General features: G+C 44.6%; 1 protein-coding gene across 2 annotated transcripts; it reads left to right on the top strand.

Annotated features, from left to right (window-relative positions):
- The first annotated feature begins 807 nt into the window (after positions 1 to 807).
- Positions 808 to 20,778, top strand: LOC144694535 (ankyrin repeat domain-containing protein 2-like). Of its 2 annotated transcripts, none has more exons than XM_078565089.1 (9): positions 808 to 974; positions 2,865 to 2,969; positions 7,895 to 8,044; positions 11,677 to 11,784; positions 13,251 to 13,349; positions 15,470 to 15,568; positions 16,085 to 16,183; positions 18,374 to 18,472; positions 19,621 to 20,778. In XM_078565089.1, exons 1-9 carry the CDS (start codon positions 897 to 899, stop codon positions 19,693 to 19,695), a joined length of 912 nt encoding a protein of 303 aa, XP_078421215.1. In that variant the 5' UTR covers positions 808 to 896; the 3' UTR covers positions 19,696 to 20,778. The 2 variants fall into 2 exon arrangements, with proteins under 2 accessions (XP_078421215.1, XP_078421216.1); XM_078565090.1 differs by lacking the exon at positions 808 to 974 and adding an exon at positions 1,421 to 1,441.
- The last annotated feature ends 2,725 nt before the right edge of the window (positions 20,779 to 23,503 follow it).

The raw sequence follows: 23,503 nt of genomic DNA on the forward strand, positions 1-23,503 counted from the left end.
GAGAATGAGGTGAAATGAGGGAACTCCACCGGAGGCTCAACCAGCTACTCCGCCTCTTCTCCCTTCTCCGGCAAATCCAGCTCCAACTCTACTTTCGCGAAAATCTCTGTGAGATTCCTCGCCATTTCCTTAAGGCAGTCAAGTATTTTCCCGGGGCGCACCACCACCTTCCCAAGGGCAATTGGGGATGGGCAATATTTGCTGGTCTAGCCAGCGACACTCACATCCTGTGAGAGACTGAAAAAAAAAGATTATGGACGTTTCTCTGTTTGGAGCCTACAGCTGTGAAGTAGAGTTTTGTTTTGGTTCAGTTACAGAACACGAGCAGCACAAATTAGATGATAATCTCCACATTCTTCCTCTGTTCAGATCACCAAATATCAATCATGTGCCCTTCACATACTTCTGCCTTGGTGTCATCTTCCCCCCTGAGCTCAAATCCCCTCCATGATTTACAAGCACTCATTATGTGTGTCATTTTATTCCATAACCGCACTACTTCACTTTGGCAATGAGCTTATTCGATGACCTCAAAGTCATTGCATTCCCTGCATGCCAGGGCTGGTTTCCAACGTTGTGCCAAGGCAACTGCACCCCCCACACACCCACCTCCACCCCAAACCAACCCAACCCAATCCAACCGGACCAGCAGTGCCCAGAGCCAGCCTGGGTGCGCGTGTGCATTTTCAGGGCCCACCTGTTGATCGGCATGACTGCCAAGGCAAGTACCCACCTCCCACCCTCTCCCCTCCCTGTGCTCACAGCCCAACCAGTCAGCAGTTATAAAACTCTTGGGAGACTCTTTGTCTTCTTGTAGTACAAGAGCCTGTTCCCTGCACAGAGCACAGGGAAGAAGTTTCAGTTCTCCCTGTTCTGCCACGCGGAAAGGATCAGGCATGGATGCGGATGTGGAAATCAGCTCTCTAATCAACAAGGTGGAATTAAAGGAAAACTTGGAGAGAGCGGAGCCGCAGGTATTTATTATTGCTTACAAAAATACAAAACTTCAGAAATTTGGATAAATTTGGAAAGGAAAGAATTTTGCAGGGGGATAGGGAAAAAGCAGGGGAGTGGGGTTTATTGGATAATTCTTTCAAAAAGCCAGTACAGGCACAATGGGCTGAACGGCTTCCTTCTGTGCAGTTTCAGCAACACCTCAAAAATAATTCTTAATCAATCAAGGGAGGACGTGAATATTCGATAATTAGTACCATGTCCAGGGAGTGAAATTCTAATTGATGGCCTCATAACTTAAGCCAATGGGTTGTGGAGATACCCTGGGAAAAGACTGTTAACACTGTTACCCCCATTCTAGCTCTTCTGCCAAGGTTATTGCAGGAGTCAGCAGGAGAAACCAGCACCGCACCCACCCCAACCCTGTCCTCTGAGTTAATCAAAGTCCAGTTACCATCTACTTAAGTCCAGAAGAGAAGACTCGGAGGTTGGCGATATTAACTAATCTTTAAATGCCCTTGAAGGAGTCAAAAACGTGAATTCCAAATTATGTCTGAAATTGGCAGCAACTCCAGAACCAGATTCGGTAGAGAAAATGAGCACAGACAGTTCCAGACCTTACTGTATTTCACAGAGGGTGGGGAGTGTACAGGATAGATGATTTCGGGAGATGGAGAGCGAGGGGGCATTGAGGGAGAATTGGAAAGATATTTGATGCGGTGGGAGATTGAGGAGTGCTGGTCTTTCAGGTCAGTCAGATCCACCGCAGAATGTTTTATGATCCTAATGTTTGTAGTATTTAAGATAATTACTCACTATGTGTGCTGTGAGATAGCAGAAGTTTATGTGTACAGACAGTTCCACTCCATGGTTGATAGGCCTGGAAGTTATGCTGTGTTAGTAGATCTATCAAGTTCCACTGTCCACTATTTTGATGCCAGCTGTGGTTCACTGGGTAGCACTCTTGCCTCTAAGTCAAAAGGCTGTGGGTTCAAGTCCCACTCCAGAGACTTGAGCACAAAATCCAGGCTGACCCTACCAGTGCCGTGCTGAGGGAGTGCTGCACTGTCAGAGGTGCTGCCTTTCAGGTACGATGTTAAACTGAGGCTCTGCCTGCCCTCTCCAGGTGGATGTAAAAGATCCAATGTTACTAATTCGAGAAAAAACGGAAAAGTTCTTCCTGGTGTCCTGGTTAATATTTATCCCTCAAGAAACGTGTGTAGAAAAATAGACTAGCTGGTCTTTATCACATTGCTGTATGTGGGATCTTGCTGTTCATAAATTGGCTGCTGTGTTTCGGCATTACAACAGTGACTGCACTTGAGGAACTATTTAATTGGGCGTAAAGCGCTTTGGAATGTTCTAAGGCTGTAAAAAGCGTTGTATAAATATAAAACTTTCTTCTATAGCAAGGGGTTAAATAGTTAAATCTTAAAATAGAGGACAAAATGATTTGGTATGAACAGCCTGGAGGTTTAATTTCCCCCCTGCTGAAAATGTTTGCATAATATTCCACTGTGTGCTTCTAAAATGAGATCCTAAACTTGTTATATTCATGCTTTAAAATAGTCAAAGACTAATGTTGAGCCAATAAAGAAAAGAAAACTTGCGTTTATATAGCACATTTCACAAACACCTGACATCTCAAAGTGCTTTGCAGCCAATGAAGTACTTTATTGAAGTGTTGTGATGTCGGCAGACACTGCAGTCAATTTGTGCACAGCAAGATCCCACAAATGGTAACATGATAAATGATCAGCTCATCTGTTATATTCCCTGGTTGACACAGAAAAGAGTTGCCACAGAAAGAGGAGGGATTCCTAAATTTAAAAGCTCCATAAAGGAAAGATTGCCATGTCCCAATAAATTGCAAAAAAATGAAATGCTTGTTTCTTCCCCCATTTTTGTAGAAACCCCAGGGTGCCAAGATGACAATCAGAGTCAAGGTCGCAGTGGATCTGGAAAAGGAGAAATACAGGGAGCCAGCTAAAAGCAGCAAATTTCCGGCAGTAAAGGTAATTGTCACTTAGCCCCACCACTGAGGCACATTAAACCCTCTCTGAAATGTGAACGTTATTGGACAAAGTCAACAGATTGGGTTGTGTGATAGAGTATCACAGCACTGAGTCATTTGATATATTATCACAATAGTGTGTCATGTGATAGAGTATCGCAATAGCATGAGTCATGTGATATAAAATATTGTTACAATGTCATGTGAAATGTGTCATTATAGTGTAAGTCATGTGACACATCACTACAGTGAGTCATGTGATACAAAATAGCGCTAGTGTGTGTCATGTGACAGTATTGCTGGAGTGAGTCATGTGATGCAGTATCGCGGGTGTGTCACGTGACAGTATTGCTGCAGTGAGTCACGTGATGCAGTATCGCTGCAGTCATGTGATGCAGTATTGCTGCAGTGTGTCATGTGACAATATTGCGTATTGCATTGGATCACATAACACAGTATCCCCACAGTTCAGGACTATATTGCCAGAAACGAACAATGAACGATCCAATACAATTGAAGTAGACACCATAGGAAAACAGTGCTCACTCACTATGCCCAACACATCTCCCAATATCACTAATACCCCCTAATATGAAATATCACAGGAGATCAACCAGTCACCTTGGAAACGGCAATCAGGTCACAGCAACATCCCTTCTACACAAATCAGTAGGTATGTTGCTTTAAATGTGCAGCAGCTTTATACAACAGCTGTTTTATGATGCAGATTTATTTAGTGACCTTTGTATTTATTTCAATGCCAATAACATTTGCACCTGCTGCTGTGTTCAGGTCTGGGATCATCCATTGGTGGAGGGGGCTGACTGCTGCACTGTGTCACACGCCAGACTTTCCCCCATGAGACTTGAGTTTACACCTAGTTTGAACTGAAAGCACAAAACACGTCTAATCTCCAAGGTTCTTACTTAAGCAGATTCACTGTTCCTTCATCTAAATCACTTCTAAGTTGGGCCATATGGCCTCCTACTGCGCTAAACAATTCAATCTAATCACTTTTAGAGTGAGTGGTGTAGACAATGGAAAATTGATCCTCTTCTGAGCTTGGGGGTCAAGGCAACTAGCTGGGGCAGAGCAATGAGAATTCATCCTTCACTTCACCTTGCCATGCCGCTGGGAGCCCAGGATTAAAAAAATAAATCTCTGGATGTGGACGCCACTAATATTTCTTACCATGCCCTGGTTTCCCAGTGGGCCTCTTCATCAACTGTTGTGGTTTGGTACAAATGAGTGGCTTGCTAGGTCACTTCAGAGGGCAATTAAGGGTCAATCACATTGGTGAGGGACTGGAGTCACAAAAAGTCACAGACTGGATCGGGACAGAGTAAAGCAGGTTTCCTTCCATGAAGGACTTTAGTGAACCAACTGGGGTTTTTAATGACAATCTGATGGCTCCACGGTCACTTTGGCTGATACTAGGATGCTGACACTGGACGTCGGAAATGACAAAGTGTCCTATTGCCCCAGCACTGTTACCTCCCACTTTAATTATCATGACTTACAAAGGCATATAAGAAAGAGGAGCAGGAGTGGGCCAAATGGTTGATCTTCTACCTGAGCTGCAATTTTCCACTCAGTCTCATAATTCCCATAGTGCCCAAAAATCTACCGATTTCAGTCTTGAATCGACTCAACAACTAAGCATCCACAGCTCTCTGGGATAGAGAATTCCAAAGCCTCACAATCCTCTGAGTGAAGAAAGCACTCCTCAGCTCAGTTCAAAAGGGCTGGGCCAACCTCCATTTTCCTTAACAAGGGAATAAACCAAAGCAGTTTCCTAAGAGAGTGAAACCTTATCCCTTCAGTTAATGGAATGAAACTGGGCTGATGCCAGAACTAGACAGAGAGCTTGTAAGGGTTTTGTATTTTGGCATGTATTACGAATCACAGAGTGTGACATGTCAAAAACAGATTTGATTCAAACGCATGGTGAGGGCAGTGGGGGTTGGCACTGATGGATTACTCCTGGAAATCTCAGCTTACACCACAGCCTCCTGATAATTTATTTGTCCAAAGACACATTTATTCAGTCAGTCAGCATGAGCCTGCACTGTGCTGAACTGTTTCCCAGGAGCAGGAATGCTCAGCTATGACAGAGCTATCCTGTCTATTCCCGCTATTCTATTGTGGAAGTCAGTGTCAGAGATATTTTGTTTCTTGGCTGTGGTGTTAAATATGAGTGCATTTCAGCAAGGGGGCGGTTACAGAGTAAAACTCCCTCTGCACTGGCCCCATCAAACATTTCCAGGACAGGTACAGCACAGGGTGAGATACACAGTAAAACTCCCTCTACACCGTCCCCAGGACAGGTACAGCACGGGGTGGGATACAGAGGAACATTCCCTCTACACTATACCCATCAAACATGCCCAGGCCAGGAACAGCACGGGGTTAGATACAGAGTAAATCTCCCTTTTTACTGTCCCATCAAACATTCTCAAGATTCTTTTCTCCTTCCTCGCCTCCTTCTCATTTCCCTACCCTGTGATTTCTCTCTTTCCCTCTCGCTCTCTTCGTCCCCTCCACCACTCGAAACATTAACTCTGTTTCTCTCTCCACAGATGCTAACAGAACTGTTAATTTCTTGCATTATTTTCTGTTCTTATTTCAGATTTCCAGCATCCGCAATATTTTGCTTTTATATTAAGTACAGCTCATAGTTATGTACAGAGTAAAGCTCCCTCTGAAACAGTCCCATCAAACACTCCCAGGGCAGGTACAGCATGGGGTTAGATACAGAGTAAAGTTCCCTCTACACTGTCCCCATCAAACACTCCCAGGGCAGGAACAGCATGGGGTTAGATACAGAATAAAGCTCCCTCTACACTGTCCCTATCAAACGCTCCCAGGACAGGTACAGCACGGGGTTAGATACAGAGTAAATCTCCCTCTTTACTGTCCCATCAAACATTCTCAAGGTTCTTTTCTCCTTCCTCTCTTCCTTCTCATTTCCCTACCTTGCTATTTCTCTCTTTCCCTCTTGCTCTCTTTGTCCCCTCCACCACTCGAAACATTAACTCTGTTTCTCTCTCCACAGATGCTAACAGAACTGTTAATTTCTTGCATTATTTTCTGTTTTTATTTCAGATTTCCACCATCCGCAGTATTTTGCTTTTATTTTAAATACAGCTCATAGTTAGATACAGAGTAAAGTCCCTCTAACACAGTCCGAACAAACATTCCCTGCACAGGTGCAACACTGGGTTAGATACCGAGTAAAGCTCCCACCGCATCGTCCCCATCAAACACTCCCAGGGCAGGTACAGCACAGGGGTGGATACAGAATTAAGCTCCTTCTACGCTGTCCTCATCAAACACTCCCAGGACAGATACAGCATGGGGTTAGATGCAGAGTAAAGCTCCCTGTACACTGTCCATATCAAACACTCCCTGGGCAGATACAGCATGGCATTAGATATAGAATAAATCTCTCTCTACAATGTCCCCATCAAACACTCCCAGGGCAGATACTGCACGGGGTGAGATACAGATTAAAGCTCCCTCTACACTGTCTCCATCAAACACACCCAGGGCAGGTACAGCACAGGGTTAGATACAGAGTAAAGCTCCCTCTACACTGTCCACATCAAACACTCCCAGGACAGGTACAGCACAGGGTTAGATACAGAGTAAAGCTCCCTCTACACTGTCCACATCAAACACTCCCAGGACAGGTACAGCACAGGGTTAGATACAGAGTAAAGCTCCCTGTACCCTGTCCCAATCAAACATTCCCACGACAAGTACAGCATGAGATCAGATACAGAGTAAAGCTCCCTCTACATTGTACACATCAAACACTCCCCAGACAAGTACAGCATGGGGTTAGGTACAGAGTAAAGCTCCATGTACACTGTCCACATCAAACACGCCCAGGGCAGATACAGCTTGGGGTTAGATACAGAGTAAATCTCCATCTACACAATTCACATCAAACACTCCCAGGGCAGATACAGCACAGGGTTAGATACAGAGTAAAGTTCCCTCTACGCTGTCTCCATCAAACATTCCCAGGGCAGATACAGCACGAGGTTAGATACAGGGCAAAGCTCCCTCTTCACTAAACGATCAAACACTCCCAGGGCAGATACAGTGTGGGGTTATATACAGAGTAAACCTCCCTCTACACTGTCTCCATCAAACTTTCCCAGGGCAGATACAGCACGAGGTTAGATACAGAGCTAAGCTCCCTCTGCACGATACCCATCAAATACTCCCAGGACAGATACAGCACTAGATTAGATACGGAACAATTCTCCTTCTACACTGTACCCATCAAACACTCGCATACACAGGTAAAGCACGGGGTTAGGTACAAAGTAAATCTCCCTCTACACTGCCCCCATCAAACACTCCCAGGACAGGTACAGCATGGCGTTAGATGCAGAGTAAAACTTCCTCTACACTGTCCCATCAAACATTCCCAAGACAGGTACAGCACGGGGTTAGGTACAGATTAAAACTCCCTCTACACTGACCCCATCAAACACTCCAAGGACTGGTACAGCACGGTGTTAGATACAGAGTAAAGCTCCCTCTACACTGTCCCTATCAAACACTCCCAGGGCAGATACAGCATGGGGTTAGATACAGAGTAAAGCTCCCTCTACACTGTCCCCATCAAACACTCCCAGGGCAGATACAGCACGGTGTTAGATACAGAGTAAAGCTCCCTCTACACTGCCCTATCAAACACTCCCTGGGCAGGTACAGTACGGGGTTAGATACAGAGTAAAGCTCCCTCTACACCGTCCCTATCAAACACTCCCAGGACAGGTACAGCACGGAGTTAGATACAGAGTAAAGAATGCACAGTCAACATACAAGCTTTCCTTGTTTTCCAGCCAGTGTGAAAATTCATTGGCGGACAAGGTGACAATGATTTTTCTTCTGTTGTTGTTGCCGTAGCGTGAAGAAAGAGTAAGGAAGACTTCGAGAGACCTGCGAGAAGAAATAATCGATATTGGAGGAATCCAAAATTTAATTGAGCTTCGAAAGAAAAGGAAAAACAGGAAGAAGGTTCCGCCTCCTGAACCAGAGAGGGAACCCGAGGAAATTGTAAGTGTGTCATTGAAAAAATAGATCGCAGACCAGATATTTCTGCTGCGACATCTGAGAAGCAGCACTTAACACTTTTAACAATATTCTTTCAATTTGTTTACGAGGTGAATTATTGCTCACATTGGAATAGGATTAGCATTAGGGAAAGGACTTGGGTTAAGGCTAGATTTAGGGAAAGATGGGGCAGAATATCCTGGGTCTTCACCATGTGTGCCAATAAATCACACATGGGTCAGAGCTTGTGCCTGAAAGAAAGAAAGACTTGCATTTATATAGCACCTTTCACAACCACCGAATGTCTCTAAGTGCTATCCAGCCAATTAGAGTGTAACCACTGTAGGAAACATGGCAGGTAATGCACACACAGCAATCTCCTACAAACAACAGCATGATAATGACCAGATAATCTGTTTTTAGTGATGTCGATTGAGGGATAAATATTGGCCAGGATACCAGGGAGAACTCCTCCACTATTCTTTGAAATAATGCCATGGAATCTTTTACAACAGCCAAGAGGGTAGACAGGGGCCTCAGTTTAATGTCTCATTCAAAAGACATAGAAACATAGAAACTAGGAGCAGGAGTAGGCCATTCGGCCCTTCGAGCCTGTTCCGCCATTCATCATGACCATGGCTGATCATCCAACTCAATAGCCTGCTCCCGCTTTCTCCCCATATCCTTTGATCCCTTTCGCCCCAAGAGCTATATCTATCTCCTCCTTGAAAACATACAATGTTTTGGCCTCAACTCAACTACTTTCTGTGGTTGCGAATTCCACAGGCTCACCACTCTCTGAGTGAAGAAATTTCTCTTCATCTCAGTCCTGAATGGCCTGCCCCATATCCTCAGACTGTGACCCCTGGTTCTGGACTCCTCCACCATCGGGAACAGCCTTCCTGCATCCACCCTGTCTAGTCCTGTTAGAATTTATAGGCTTCTTTGAGATCCCCCCTCATTTTTCTGAACTCTAGCGAATATAATCCTAACCGACTCAATCTCTCCTCATATGTCAGTCCCACCATCCCAGGAATCAGTCTGGTAAACCTTCGCTGCGCTCCCTCTATAGCAAGAACATCCTTCCTCAGATAAGGAGACCAAAACTGCACACAATATTCCAGGTGTGGTCTCACCAAGGCCCTGTATAATTGCAGCAAGACATCCATGATCCTGTACTCGAATCCTCTGGCTATGAAGGTCAACATACCATTTGCCTTCTTTACCGCCTGCTGCACCTGCATGCTTACCTTCAGCGACTAGTGTACAAGGACACCCAGGTCTCGTTGCACATTCCCCTCTCTCAATTTATAGCCATTCAGATAATAATCTGCCTTCCTGTTTTTGCTACCAAAGTGGATAACCTCACATTTATCCACATTATACTGCATCTGCCATGCATTTGCCCACTCACTCAGCTTGTCTAAATCACACTGAAGCATCTCTGCATCCTCCTCACAGCTCACCCTCCCACCCAGCTGTGTGTCATCTGCAAATTTGGAGATATTACATTTAGTTCCCTCATCTAAATCATTATCATATATTGTGAATAGCTGGGGCCCCAGCGCCGATCCCTGCGGTACCCCACTAGTCACTGCCTGCCATCTGGAAAAAGACCCGTTTATTCCTACTCTTTGTTTCCTGTCTGCCAACCAGTTTTTTATCCACCTCAATACACTACCCACAATCCCATGTGCTTTAATTTTACACGCTAATCTCTTATATGGGACTTTGTCCGAAAGCCTTCTGAAAGTCCAAATAAACCACATCCACTGGCTCCCCCTCATCAACTCTACTAGTTACATCCTCGAAAAATTCCAGTAGATTTGTCAAGCATGATTTCCCTTGCGTAAATCCATGCTGACTCTGTCCAATTCTGCCATTGTTTTCCAAGTGCTCGGCTATTAAATCTTTTATAATGGACTCTAGAATTTTCCCCACTACCAGCGTATTTCAGCCGTGTCTCAGTTCGTCCTACTCTCACCTGCAAGTCAGAAGGTTTCAGGTACAAATCCCACTCCAGGACACAAGCACAAAAGTCAAGGCTGACAGTCCAGTACAGTACTGAAGGAGTGCTGCACCGTTGGAGGTGCTGTCTGTGAAAAAAAGGGATGAGGCCTTTTAAAAGCTTTTAGGGCCTCATCCCTTTTTTTCACAGACAGCACCTCCAACGGTGCAGCACTCCTTCAGTACTGTACTGGACTGTCAGCCTTGACTTTTGTGCTTGTGTCCTGGAGTGGGATTTGTACCTGAAACCTTCTGACTTGCAGGTGAGAGTAGGACGAACTGAGCCACGGTTGATACACAGAAAATCACCCACCCCCTCCAAACAGTACTTAGATTAATGTAGGATGAACAGGCTAAAAAAAAATATACAAATTAAATCCTTAATGGACTTTATTGGAGGTTCAAATCAAGACCATCAGGCCCATCATTCAACCAATACCGTCATTCAACCAATTCATTCAACCCATCTATCTCTCTAACCCAGGAAAAGGTCTCATGTCCTCGGATGGGGAGCTGGGTAGTGCAGTAGAATTGAATGTTCTCGGACCAACAGAATGAGATGGGAGGAAGTTTGGGATGTCTGTGTGTGCATAAGCCCCTAGCAAACTAATTCATACCATCTAACTGAAAAAAATACAATGAGAGAGGGTGCATTTCAGTCCTGACAGCGTATTGTGTACTGAGAATCCCAGTGAAATGACTGCCTTTTGGGCTAGGAGAGACATACGATGGTGGGACATTGTTTTAGACTGATTCCAATGATGAGACTCTGAGAGGGATTCTAATCACGAGATTCTGTTTGAGATAGATTTTAATCATGAGATTCTGTTTGAGAGAGATTCAAAGCAGTTCACTTGATCGGTACCACATCCACAAACATTCACTCCCTCCACCACCAATGCACAGTAGCAGCAGTGTGTGCACCATCTACAAGATGCACTGCAGCACCTTCCAAACCCACGACCACTACCACCTAGAACGACAAGGGCAGCAGATAGATGGGAACACCACCACCTGGAAGTTCCTCTCCAAGTCACTCACCATCCTGACTTGGAAATATATCGCCATTCCTTCACTGTTGCTGGGTCAAAATCCTGGAACTCCCTCTCTCCCTAACAGCACTGTGGGTCTACCTACACCACATGGACTGCAACGGTTCAAGAAGGCAGCTCACCGCCACCTTCTCAAGGGCAACTAGGGAAGGGCAATAAATGCTGGCCCAGCCAGCGCAGCCCACATCCCGTGAATGAATCTTTTTTTAAAAAATTCTGTTTGAGAGAGATTCTAATCATGAGATTCTGTTTGAGAGAGATTCAGATGGTGAGATTTTGTTTGAGAGGGATTCTGATGGTGAGATTCTGTTTGAGAGAGATTCTGATGGTGAGATTCTGTTTGAGAGAGATTCAGATGGTGAGATTCTGTTTGAGAGGGATTCTGATGGTGAGATTCTGTTTGAGAGAGATTCAGATGGTGAGATTCTGTTTGAGAGGGATTCTGATGGTGAGATTCTGTTTGAGAGGGATTCTGATGGTGAGATTCTGTTTGAGAGAGATTCAGATGGTGAGATTCTGTTTGAGAAGGTTTCTGATGGTGAGACTCAATCCTTGAGAATGATTATCTTTTTCCAGACCGGTCCAGTTCAGGTCCCAGTGTTTCTGAATGCTGCAGTCGAGGGAAAAATGAAAATTATTGAGAAGTACCTGGCAGACGGAGGCAGCCCTGATGCCTGCGATGAGGTCAGTGCAGAATTTCAGCTGTTTACCCTCTGATTCATTTGAATCCCGCGTTCCCATCATAGCAGCTCGATCTATTCCTGGCCTCCACTCAGTACAGGCCAACAAGGTCTCAGCATACCTGTGCAATGAAGAAGAACAATACCTTCTGCTTATCACTGCCAGCTGGTCAAAAACAACAACAACCTGCATTCACATAGCACCTTCAATGTAGCAAAACATCTCAAGGCACCTCACAGCACCATTAACAAGCAAAATTTGATATTGAGCAATATAAGGAGATATGAGGACAGGTAACCAAAAGCTTGGTCAAAGTGGTAGGTTTAAAGAAGCATCTTAAAGGAGGGGAGAGGGGTTGAGAGGCTGAGAGGTTTAGGGAGGGACTTCCAGAGCTTAGAAACCTAATCAGCTAAAGTAACAGCCACCAATGGTGGAGCAATGAAGATCCATTAATTTTGTGATAGGCTGGAATTGGATGAGTGCAGAAATCTTGGAAGATTGTAGGGCTGGAGGAGATTACAGGGATAGAGGGAGTGGGCGAGGCTATGTACGGCATAAGGGCGTTGAGTAATAATGGAGTCAGTCTGGCGTTGATGCCACTCTGACACAACGACAGTTTGCATTTGTGTAGCACCTAATAATGGAGCAAAACACCCCAAGACGCTTCACGGAAACGCAATAAAGAAAGATGGAGCTCAAGACGTCTCAAAACACTTCGCAGCCAATGAAATACCTTTTGAAGTGTAGTCACCGTTGTAATGTAGGAAACGTAGTGGCCAATTTACGCACAGCAAGATCCCACGAGCAGCAATTTGATAATGAGCAGATAATCTGTTATTTTAGTCATGTTAGTTGAGGAATAAAGATTGGCCAGAGGATATTGGGAATAACTCCCCTGATCTTCTTTGAAATGGTGTCATTGAAGCAAATGGGCAGAGCATGGTGGTGGTGGGGGTGAGTGGGGGTGAGTGGGGGTGGTGGTGGTGGTGGTGGTGGGGGTGAGTGGTTTCAATGAGGGAGATGTAACTACAGTAACGCAACTCAACACCAGAAAAGAGTTTAACTTGAAAGCTATCCATATTGTCATAAACACCCAACTGCCTCACTAATAGCCTTTAGCAAAGTGAGCCTATTGATCACATCTGCCCCAAGGCTACATGTGATTCTAGTCCCTCAGTGCGTGGTCAACTCTTAGTCTCTCTGCATTGACCATACACCACCTCTTCATGAAATCAATCACTACTTAGGGGACAACTAGAAATGGGAACGAAATGTGTCTGGTCAGTGTTAACCCACACCCCAAGATCAATTATTAAAATGGACATGAATAATCCCACAAATTCTCTTTAAAACTGGCTATATTCTGATGTGGAACATGGACCTCAGTAACAGAAGGAACTAGTTGGACTGAATGTCCAGTCTCAATCTTCTGGCCTGACTGTGTTTCTTTCATGTATTTTGCTCCATAGTTTAAGCGGACTGCCCTACACAGAGCGTCTCTAGAAGGCCACGCTGACATTGTGACCAAACTTCTGGAAGGAGGAGCAACTGTTGACTTCAAGGACAGGGTGAGAGTTCCATTCTGCAACTTTACTTCTATCCTCCCAAGAAAGAGAGGCTTGCATTTATATAGCGCCTTTCACAACCATAGAATATCCTAAATTGTTTTACACCCAATTAAGTACTTTTTGGAGTGTAGTCACTATTGTAATGTAGGGAAATGGGCAGCCAATGTGCGCTTAGCAAGCTCTCACAATCAGCATTGTGATAATGAACAGATAATCTGTTTTTGTAATGTTGATAGAGGCCAGCCCACCAGGGAGAACTTCCCTGCTCTTCTTCAAAATATTGGTCTTGGGATCGTTTGCATCCATTTGAGGCGGCAGACAAAGCCTCAGTTTAATGTCTCATCTGAAACATAGTACCTCTGACAGTGCAGCTGTCCCTCAATACTCCTCTGGGAGTGTCAGCCTGGATTATGTGCTCAAGGCTCTGTGTTTGGGACTATAAGAATGGGCGGGTTGCTTTATGAGGAAAGGTTGGACAGGCTAGGCCTGTATCCACTGGAGTTTAGAAGAGTAAGAAATGACTTGATTGAAATATATAAGATCCTGAGGGGACTTGACAGGGTGGATGTGGAGAGGATGTTTCCTTTTGTGGGAGAATCTAGAACTAGGGGTTATTGTTTAAAAATAAGGGGTCACCCAATTAAAACAGAGATGAGGCAAAAATGTTTTCACCCAGAGGATCGTGAGTCTTTGGAACTCTCTTCCCGAAAAAGTGGTGCAAGCAGTCTTTGAATATTTTTAGGGCAGAGGTGGATAAGTTCTTGGTAAACAAGGGGGTGATAGGTGGGATGCAGATTTGAGGTAACTATCAGATCAGCCATGACCTTATTAAATGGCAAAGCAGGTTCGCGGGGCCGAATGGCCTATTTCTGCTCCTTGCTCATATGTTCGTATGTTTATACAGAGGCTGTGACTCATGCAGCAGCAAGGCTCCAAGACCTTTCTCAATGCACCATCCCTCGGTTGTAAGGATAGTTGGTGACTACTGGCACATTATTGGACTGTGTCTGTGTCTGTGAGACCTGAGTAAGGGACAGTGGTTGGGACCACGCCTGAGTTAGGTCTTGTATTCACTCAACATTAACAAATGTACATTCCCCTTCCAGCAGAGATATTGCAGAGCCCCAAGCATCGAGCATTCTTTTATCCAAGTTTGTAATTATCCACTAACCAGATCAATGCGGTTAGGGTGCCTTGCTAAATCATATCTTTCAACTGGACTGGTGATATTAGTTTAGACTTAATTATCCTTCCATCAGAGAAGGTTAAGGGAAGGTTTAATGGAGGTGTTCAAAACCGTGAAAGGTTTTCATGAGAGTAAATAAGGAGAAACTGTTCTCACTGGCAGGAGGGTCAATAGCCAGAGGACATAAAGTTAAGGTAATCGCCAAAAGAACCAGAACTGAATTGGTGGAAATTTGTTTTACACGGCGAGTTGCTGTGATTTGGAATGTGCTGCCTGGAAGGGCGGTGGAAGCAGATTCAATAGCAACTTTCAAAAGGCACTTGGATAAATACTTGAAAAGGAAAAATTTGCAGGGCTATGGGAAAGAGCGGGCGAGAGTGGGGGCTAATTAGATAGCTCTTTCAACAAGCTGTCACGGGCATGTTGGGTTGAATGGCCTCCTCCTGTGCTGTAAGTTTCCATGATTAATGTGCATTTGCACATGGATTTTGTGCAAGGTCAGGACAGGGACTTGGGTACAGGTCAACCTTGGGTAGAATCTATCCAGAATAGGGTTGTCATCTCTCCAGGCTTGTCCTGGAGCCTCCGGGACTTAAAGATCAACCTCCTAGATACTTGCAGTGAGCAAACTGGGAGAAAGATCACAATAGCATTAAAAAATGTGGTTTTTATCTATTTTCTTTGAGTTGGCAAGCCTAATTCAGAATTAAGTGTGTTGCACAGGATTCTTTGAGACAGGAAGGGCCAGGGCTTCCGGTACGATTTTAATGCGCTTAAGCTGCCTCTTCAAACTTGGCTCCGTGTCTCAGCGCTGAGCTGCGATTTCAGTTATTGAACCAGAAGAGTTAGCCACAGTAAGTTGGCCATTAGATATCTAATTAATCTGAAGCTTTTCAGACTTGGATTTATCGTCCACCTCATCCTGTCCTTTTAGCTCAATTGTGCTGCTCTTCACTGGGCCTGTCGAGGAGGGAGACTGGAAGTGCTTAAGATCTTGCAGAGAAATGGAGCTACTTTGAATGTCATCGACAAGGTGAGGGACATGTCGCCAGGGCCTCGGCTGATTACAGCGGCGGAGGTACACATGGTCAAAGACCAGTGCTGAGATAGCCATTCTCAACCAGGGTAGTGCTGGGTGTGTCACAGTTAGCCTCAGCACCCTGGGTAAGGAACTACAAAAAAGAAAGACAGGGTCCTGCTCCTGACCGCTGCCTAGTGGCCCATTCTGGAAGGTATACGTGGATGGTTGGGTGGGTGGGGTTACCAACCCACCAGGATTGCCCAGCTGGAGTCTCTAGGAATTAAAGATTAATCTCTAGGGGAAAGCAAAAATTGCTGGAAAAACTCAGCTGGTCTGGCAGCATCTGGGGAGAGAGAAACAGAGTTAATGTTTCAAGTCTAATATGACTCTATTTTGGAACTGTCCCACAGTCCAGTCAAACAGCAGCCTACACTGTTTAATTCTAATAAGAAATGGGGGAAGCTGTTGGTTAGTGTGATGTTCTAGTTGGCTAATCATTCAGATTGCTATCTCTTCCTTTGATTGCAGCTGCTCAGTACACCTTTGCATGTTGCTACCAGGACTGGACATGCGGAATGTGTAGAGCACCTCATGGCTTGTGGCATTAACATCAACATCAAAGACAGGGTAAAGTTCACTTATTTTCTTGATCAAACACGTCTTGCAGCTGCATGATCAACTCTCAGGTCTCTGATAATCCCTCTCTGATACAGTCCTTCAAAGAGGCCCAGCCTAGGATCAAGCCTTATGGAGCTACTCCTCACTGATCCTAGCCCCCTAGGACTGCCCTAAAGAGTCTGCTGCTCCTATTGTAGCTCAGGTTGGATATAGTTAACTTCAACACCTCTGGGTCAGGTAAGGAGAAATAATCCAAAGTTTCCACTTCTAATCAGTATCCAATTCATATATTCCCATTGAGACTGCGCTGCTCCCATTTTGACCCTTGCATTGACCCTTTTGAAACGAGTGTTCAAATAAAATAAAAAACATGAAATCCTGGGATTCCAGAGCAGGTCCAATAGAGAAAAGACTGTTTCCCGTTTCTGTTGAGACCCAACATTGGAAATGGAAATCAGAACATATGCCACCTCTTTATAGGACTGAACGAAACACAGATAGTAAAATGGGAATAGCAGGTAAAAACCAAGAATCAGGTCTCAAAGAAAATTCCATGGAATTTGCAGCACAGAAACAGGCCCAACTGGGCAATGCTGGTATTTACTCAGCAATAACCTGCTCACTGATGCTCAGTTTGGGTTCCGCCAGGGCCACTCAGCTCCTGACCTCATTACAACCTTGGTCCAAGCATGAAAAAAATAGCTTAACTCCAGAGGTGAGGTGAGAGTGACTGCTCTTGACATCAAGGTAGCATTTGACTGAGTGTGACATCAAGGAGCCCTGGCAAAACTGGAATCAGGGGGAAAACTCTCCACTGGTTGGAGTCATACCTAGCACAAAGGAAGATGGTTGTAGTTGTTGGAGGTCAATCATCTCAGCTCCAGGACATCGCTGCAGGAGTTCCTCAGGGTGGTGTCCTAGGCCCAGCCATCTTCAGCTGCTTCATCAATGACCTTCCTTCCATCATAAGATCAGAAGTGGGGGTGTTCACTAATGATTGCACAATGTTCTGTACCATCGCGACTCCTCATATATTGAAGCAGTCCATGCCTAAATGCAGCAAGTCCTGGACAATATCCAGGCTTGGGCTGATAAGCGGCAAGTAACATTTGTACCACACAAGTACCAGGCAATGACCATTTCCAACAAGAGAGAATTTAATGATCTCCCCTTGACGTTCAATAACATTGCCATTGTTAATTCCCCTACTATCAACATCCTGGGGATTATCATTGACCAGAAACTGAACTGGACCAGCCATATAAATACAGTGGCTACAAGAGCAGGTCAGAGGCTAGGAATCCTGCGGTGAGTAACTCACCTCCTGACTTCCTAAAGCCTGCCCACCATCTACAAGGCACAAGCCAGGAGTTGAATACTCTCCACTTGCCTGGATGAGTGCAGCTCCAACAACACTGAAGAAGCTCAACACCACCCAGGACAAAGCGACCTGCTTGACTGGCACCCCATCCACCATCTTCAACATTCACACCCTCCACCACCGACACACAGTGGCAGCAGTGTGCATCATCTACAAGATGCACTGCAGCAACTAAACAAGGCTCCTTCAAAACCTCTTCTAAAACCCCGAACTTTACCACTTAAAAGGACAAGGGCAGTAGACACATAGGAACACCACCATCACCTGTAAGTTCCCCTCCAAGCCACTCACCATCCTGACTTGGAACTATATCACTATTCCTTCACTGTCGCTGGGTCAGAATCCTGGAGCTCTCACCTTAACAGCATTGTGGGTGTACCTACACTACATGGACTGCAGCGGTTCAAGAAGGCAGCTCACCACTGCCTTCTCAAGGGCAGTTAGAGGGGGGCATAAAATGCTGGTCTTGCCAGTAATGCCCACATCCTCCTGCTCTAATTGTCTTTCTCTCCACCAACCCCCAGGTTCCTGTGTTGCCTTTTCCCTCAGATATATATCAAACCTCTCCTTAAATACTCTCTACTTCAACCACTCCATGTCACAGCAAGTTCCAAAACATGGGTTTAATTGATGTAAATGTTACTTAATAAGAAATTGGAAAGGGGCTGGATACCAGTCAGGTGAAGCAATGGTGTTAGAAAGACAAAAGGGGAATTAAAAGGCGGAAGAAATGGGTTGGCAAATACGGAGAGGTCACATAAGGAGGTCTAAAATGTTACAAATAAGATTCTCATTGCCTTTTGTTCTTTGTTCTACAGGAGGGGGATACAGCATTGCATGATGCTGTCCGACTTAACCGGTACAAGATAACGAAGCTGCTTATTTTACAAGGAGCCAATTTGAGAGTCAAAAATGCGGTAAGCGTTCCTCATGGGATCTTTCAAGTTGAGAAGATTCTAGGTTTGAAATCATAGTGTAGGAGGATCACCAAGAGTTGCGGGAGAGTTAATGGAAGTCAAGAAGGAGTGGTTAGGTGACACTGAGCTTAGGCTTAAATGGATCCTATGAGGAAGGGGAAGACTGAAAGAGGTCAGGACCATTGTCCTGAAAGCCTGGGTGAATGAGGTAAAGGTGGTGCAAGTGTGCCTTTCTTTCAATGCACGGAGATCGGTGGGAGCAGGCCGAAGATGTAGAACACATTGGTAGCAGAATTATCAGGTAGCTGATCCTCCACTGCCGGTGCAGTAAGTCTTGTTCATCCCTAAACCCATCCCAAATTGCAGGGTCAGGGTAATTTCCATATGGAAGAGCTACCCATGACATTTGTGGTCTTATTGGGGGAGTAAGGACAAAGCAGTCCGCTTGATTACCATCCAATCCATCACCATGAACACCCTCCACCACTGATGCACAGTGACAGCAGTGTGTACCATCTACAAGATGCACTGCAGCAACTCGCCTAGGCTCCTTCAACAGCATCTTCCAAACATGTGACCTCTACCATCAAGGACGACGGCAGCAGATAAATGGGAACATCACCAGCTGCAAGTTCCCCTCCAAGTCACACACCATCCTGACTTGGAAATGTATTGCTGTTTCTTCACTGTCGCTGGGTCAAAATCCTGGAACTCCCTCCCTAACAGCACTGTGGGTGTACCTACATCACATGGATTGTAACATTTCAAGAATGTGGCTCACCACCACCTTCTCAGGGGCAATTAGGGATGGGCAACATATGCTGGCCGAGCCTGTGACGCCCACATCCCAAGAAAGAATAAAGAAAAGTAATGCACCCCCACTTCTGCCAGCTGTTTGGTCTCACCACACTGCAGCCAATGAGATGAAACAGAGGAGGGACTTCTGATCAGAGATGTCAACCTCTCATTCTCACATTTTCTGGTGACGTTTAATGGGTTCGACCATGGCTTATGAAACTCATGAGGGCGAATCTTTCTAGAGATCAGAGTGTGAAAGGTTGAAGGTCAAAGTCTGCGAGGTCACTCTGTGAAAATTGGCTGCCAAGTTTGCCTGAGTAAAATCAATTTGTGTTTCCTTTTTATTTTAGCAGGGAAAGACTCCAATTGACCTGGTACAGCAGTGGCACCTCGATACCAAGGATGCACTTGTCCATGCAAAATAGTAGCTAACTATAGCATTTGAAAGCAGAATAAACCTTCAAGAAGACTGGAAATATTTTTGGAACTGCTGAGCCAATACTTGGGTCATGTTTTGTCTTCTGTTTTCACCAATGGCCACAGGAAACACATAACAAGCAGCTTAGGCAGTCGAAAGCCAAGTTGACCAGACGCTTATTCACTGCTGACTGATGTTGAGGGTTTTGGAAAGGGGTTGCGGTGGAAGATTAATAAATTTGAGAACCCAGAAGGAAGAAACAGTTCGGATCAGTATTCTTATTCCCCAGTTTTTACTAGCGTTCCTTTTTAAGGTATACAAGACCAGCTCAGACTAATACTCTTATTTCCCAGGTTTTACTGTTTTTTCATGCTGGGAAGCAATGCAAGTTCAGCGTAATGCCTTCCAGAATAATGAAAAAATACTGTATGCCTGTGGTGGACAGGTGATCTCAACATCGCAAGCATATGATGTCATCTATGTTTTGATGAGTAGAGCTCAGAAAGCAGTGGTTCATGAAAAGCTACTTCACCAGAATGATATTTTGTGGTTTAAAGAGTTAAGCTATTAGGACACTTTGCATAAACTTGGCAATGTATTCCCTTGAGATTAGAAGTTTTAGTTATAATCTAATTGAGGTGATTCAAATGGTTTGATAGAGTAGATGCAGAAGAAACAATTCCCTCTGGTTGTGGAATCCAGAACAAGAGGCTGCAATTTTAAAATTTAGAGCTAGGCATTTAGGGGTGGAATTAGGAAGCGCTTTTTCACACAATGGGTGTTGTGAAAATCAGGAATGTGCTCACCCAAAAAAGCTGTGGGTGCTGCAGTTCAATTGAAATTTTCAGGTCTGGGTTTGATGGAGTTTTGTTGAGTAAGGCTTTAAGGATAAATGGAGTAGAGGTGCAGATCAGCCATGATCTAAATGAATGTCAGAACAAGTTTGAGAGGCTGAATAGCCTCCTCCTGTTAATATATCCCTGTGAGCATTGAGCTGCTTGTAGCTATATTTTCAAGGTTGGTACTTGTAAGATGCACCCAGTTAAGTAAATATGATGTATTACTTTCTGCATTAAAAATATATATTTTATTTGGCCAATTTTTTTTCACACTTATTTCAGGATTTTTGCAGTTATTGAAGAGGCATTCAGAAACAACAGAACATGTAGAAACACTGAATGAGAAACAGCTATTCAGCCCATCAAAACCATTTCTTTCCCAGAATGGGTACAACTTAGGTTACCATGGACTCTACTATTTACTCTCCTGGGAATGTTCTATATAAATAACTCTCAGATTCCTGAAGATAAAGAAATCTGAAGAATAGTTATTCATCTTTACATCTCAAAAGGACATCTCTCCTCTTCCCTGCTCCACCAGCCAGGATTGCCCTGGAGTGTTCAAGAATTGGAGATTCATCTCCAGGCAGAAAATGACCGCGAGTGACACTTTTGGAGGAAAATCGTAGGGGGCATTAATTTTTTTAATTTTCCTTGAACAACTTAAGTTATTGGTTTTAAAAGTAACAGAGATGGGAGAAGGAAAGTGGTTTGATTAAAGGTCATGGTTCATCCAACTGGATAGCAAAGAATCTGTTTGCTTTCTAATTGGCTGTGGGAAGGCAGTGTGCCTTGAGGATGGACCAATGGGAGTGTGGGGGTGGGATGGTTTGATGTGGGAAGTCACGAAATGGAACCTCCAGCTATACACCCAAAGAGAGTTGGCAACCCTACCTCCAGCACAGGATCCATCACATCTTGAGAGTTGCTTAACAACAGCTCACTTTAATGAGGCATTCCTCACACATTGAATCATAAAGTCATACAGCACAGAAGGAGGCCACTTGGCCCATTGTGCCTGTGCTGGTTCTTTGAAAGAGCTATTAAATTAAGTATCACTCCCTTTGCTCTTTCCCCATAGCCCTGCAAGTGCCTCGTCCTTCAAGTATTTATCCTTTCAATTCCTTTTTGAAAGTTACTACCGAATCTGTTTCCAATGCCCTTTCATTTCAGGTCATAACAACTCTGTGCATTAAAAAACATTCTCCTCATCTCAGAATCACAGAATCACATAGTGCAGAAGAGGCCCTTTGGCCCATTGAGTCTGCACCGACATGTGAGAAACACCCGACCTACCTACCTAATCCCATTTACCAGCACTTGGCCCATAGTCTTGAATGTTATGAAGTGCCAAGTGCTCATCCAGGTACTTTTTAAAGGATGTGTGGCAACCCGCCTCCACCGCCCTCCCAGTCAGTGCATTCCAGACTGTCACCACCCTCTGGGTGAAAACGTTTTTCCTCACATCCCCCCTAAACCTCCTGCCCCTCACCTTGAACTTATGCCCTCTTGTGACTGACCCTTCAACTAAGGGGAACAGCTGCTCCCTATCCACCCTGTCCATGCCCCTCATAATCTTGTACACCTCGATCAGGTTGCCCCTCAGTCTTCTCCGCTCCAATGAAAACAACCCAAGTCTATCCAAAACAAAAACAGAATTACCTGGAAAAACTCAGCAGGTCTGGCAGCAACGGCGGAGAAGAAAAGAGTTGACGTTTCGAGTCCTCATGACCCTTCAGCAGAACGTTTGGTTTTTCCAGGTAATTCTGTTTTTGTTTTGGATTTCCAGCATCCGCAGTAGTTTTTTGTTTTTATCCAAGTCTATCCAACCTCTCTTCATAACTTAAATGTTTCATCCCAGGCAACATCCTGGTGAATCTCCTCTGCACCCCTCCAATGGAATCACATCCTTCCTATAATGTGGCGACCAGAACTGCACACAGTACTCCAGCTGTGGCCTCACTAAGGTTCTATACAATTCCAACATGACCTCCCTACTTTTGTAATCTATGCCTCGATTGATAAAGGCAAGTGTCCCATATGCCTTTTTCACCACCCCACTAACATGCCCCTCTGCATTCAGAGATCTATACACACACGCCAAGGTCCCTTTGTTCCTCAGAACTCTCTAGTGTCATGCCGTTCATTGAATACTTCCTTGTCAAATTACGCCTTCCAAAGTGTATCACCTCACACTTTTCAGGGTTAAATTCCATCTGCCACTTATCTGCTCATTTGACCATCCCGTCTCCTCTGGTTCTTTTTACCAATTATCTTAAATCTATGTTTTCTGGTTACTGATGGTGTTGCCAATGGAAACAGTTTCTGTATTTATCAAAGCCCTTCATAATTTTGAACACCGCTATTAAAATTAAAAGACATAGATTTAAGGTGATTGGCAAAAGAACCAAAGCAGACATAAAAGAAACATTTCTCTAACGCAGTGAGTTGTTAAGATCTAGTAAGCACTGCCCGAGAGGGTAGCACAGGCAGGTTCAGTTGCAGTCTTCAAAAGGAATTTGGATAAGTACCTGAAAATAAAAGATTTGCAGGGCTACAGGGAAAGGGTGAGAGAGTGGGACTAGCTGAATTGATCTTACAGAGAGCTGCTATGGATACAATGGGTTGAATGGCCTCCTTCTGAGCTGTAACCATTCTGTGGTTCCATAAATCTCCCCTTAGCCTTCTTTGCCTTAAAGAGAACAATCCGAGGTTCTCCGTTCTGTCCATGTTTCTGAAGTCGCTCATCCCTGGTACCATTCTTGTAATCTATTTCTACAGCCTCTCCAAGGCCTAGGCATCCTTCCTAAAGTGTGGTGCCCAGAATTGGAAATGATCCTTCAGTTGAGGCCTAACCGGTACCAGATAAGGGTATTCTGGAGAGTTTTACAAGGGGTAGAAATGGAAGCCGATGATTTATGGGGAAGAAGGCAGCCATGGTCAAAAAGTTGGGTTTTAAGAGGCTTTTGACAACAA

This window comes from Cetorhinus maximus, chromosome 20, assembly GCF_964194155.1.
Source record: "Cetorhinus maximus chromosome 20, sCetMax3.hap1.1, whole genome shotgun sequence".
In the NCBI taxonomy this organism is placed as follows: Eukaryota; Metazoa; Chordata; class Chondrichthyes; order Lamniformes; family Cetorhinidae; genus Cetorhinus; species Cetorhinus maximus.

Excerpts from the sequence above, each read along its gene's own strand:
- LOC144694535 (XM_078565089.1), top strand. The coding sequence starts at position 897 with ATGGATGCGGATGTGGAAATCAGCTCTCTAATCAACAAGGTGGAATTA. Across the intron at positions 2,970-7,894 it reads GCAAATTTCCGGCAGTAAAG|CGTGAAGAAAGAGTAAGGAA; the intron begins GTAATTGTCACT and ends TTGTTGCCGTAG. Across the intron at positions 15,569-16,084 it reads CTTTGAATGTCATCGACAAG|CTGCTCAGTACACCTTTGCA; the intron begins GTGAGGGACATG and ends CTTTGATTGCAG.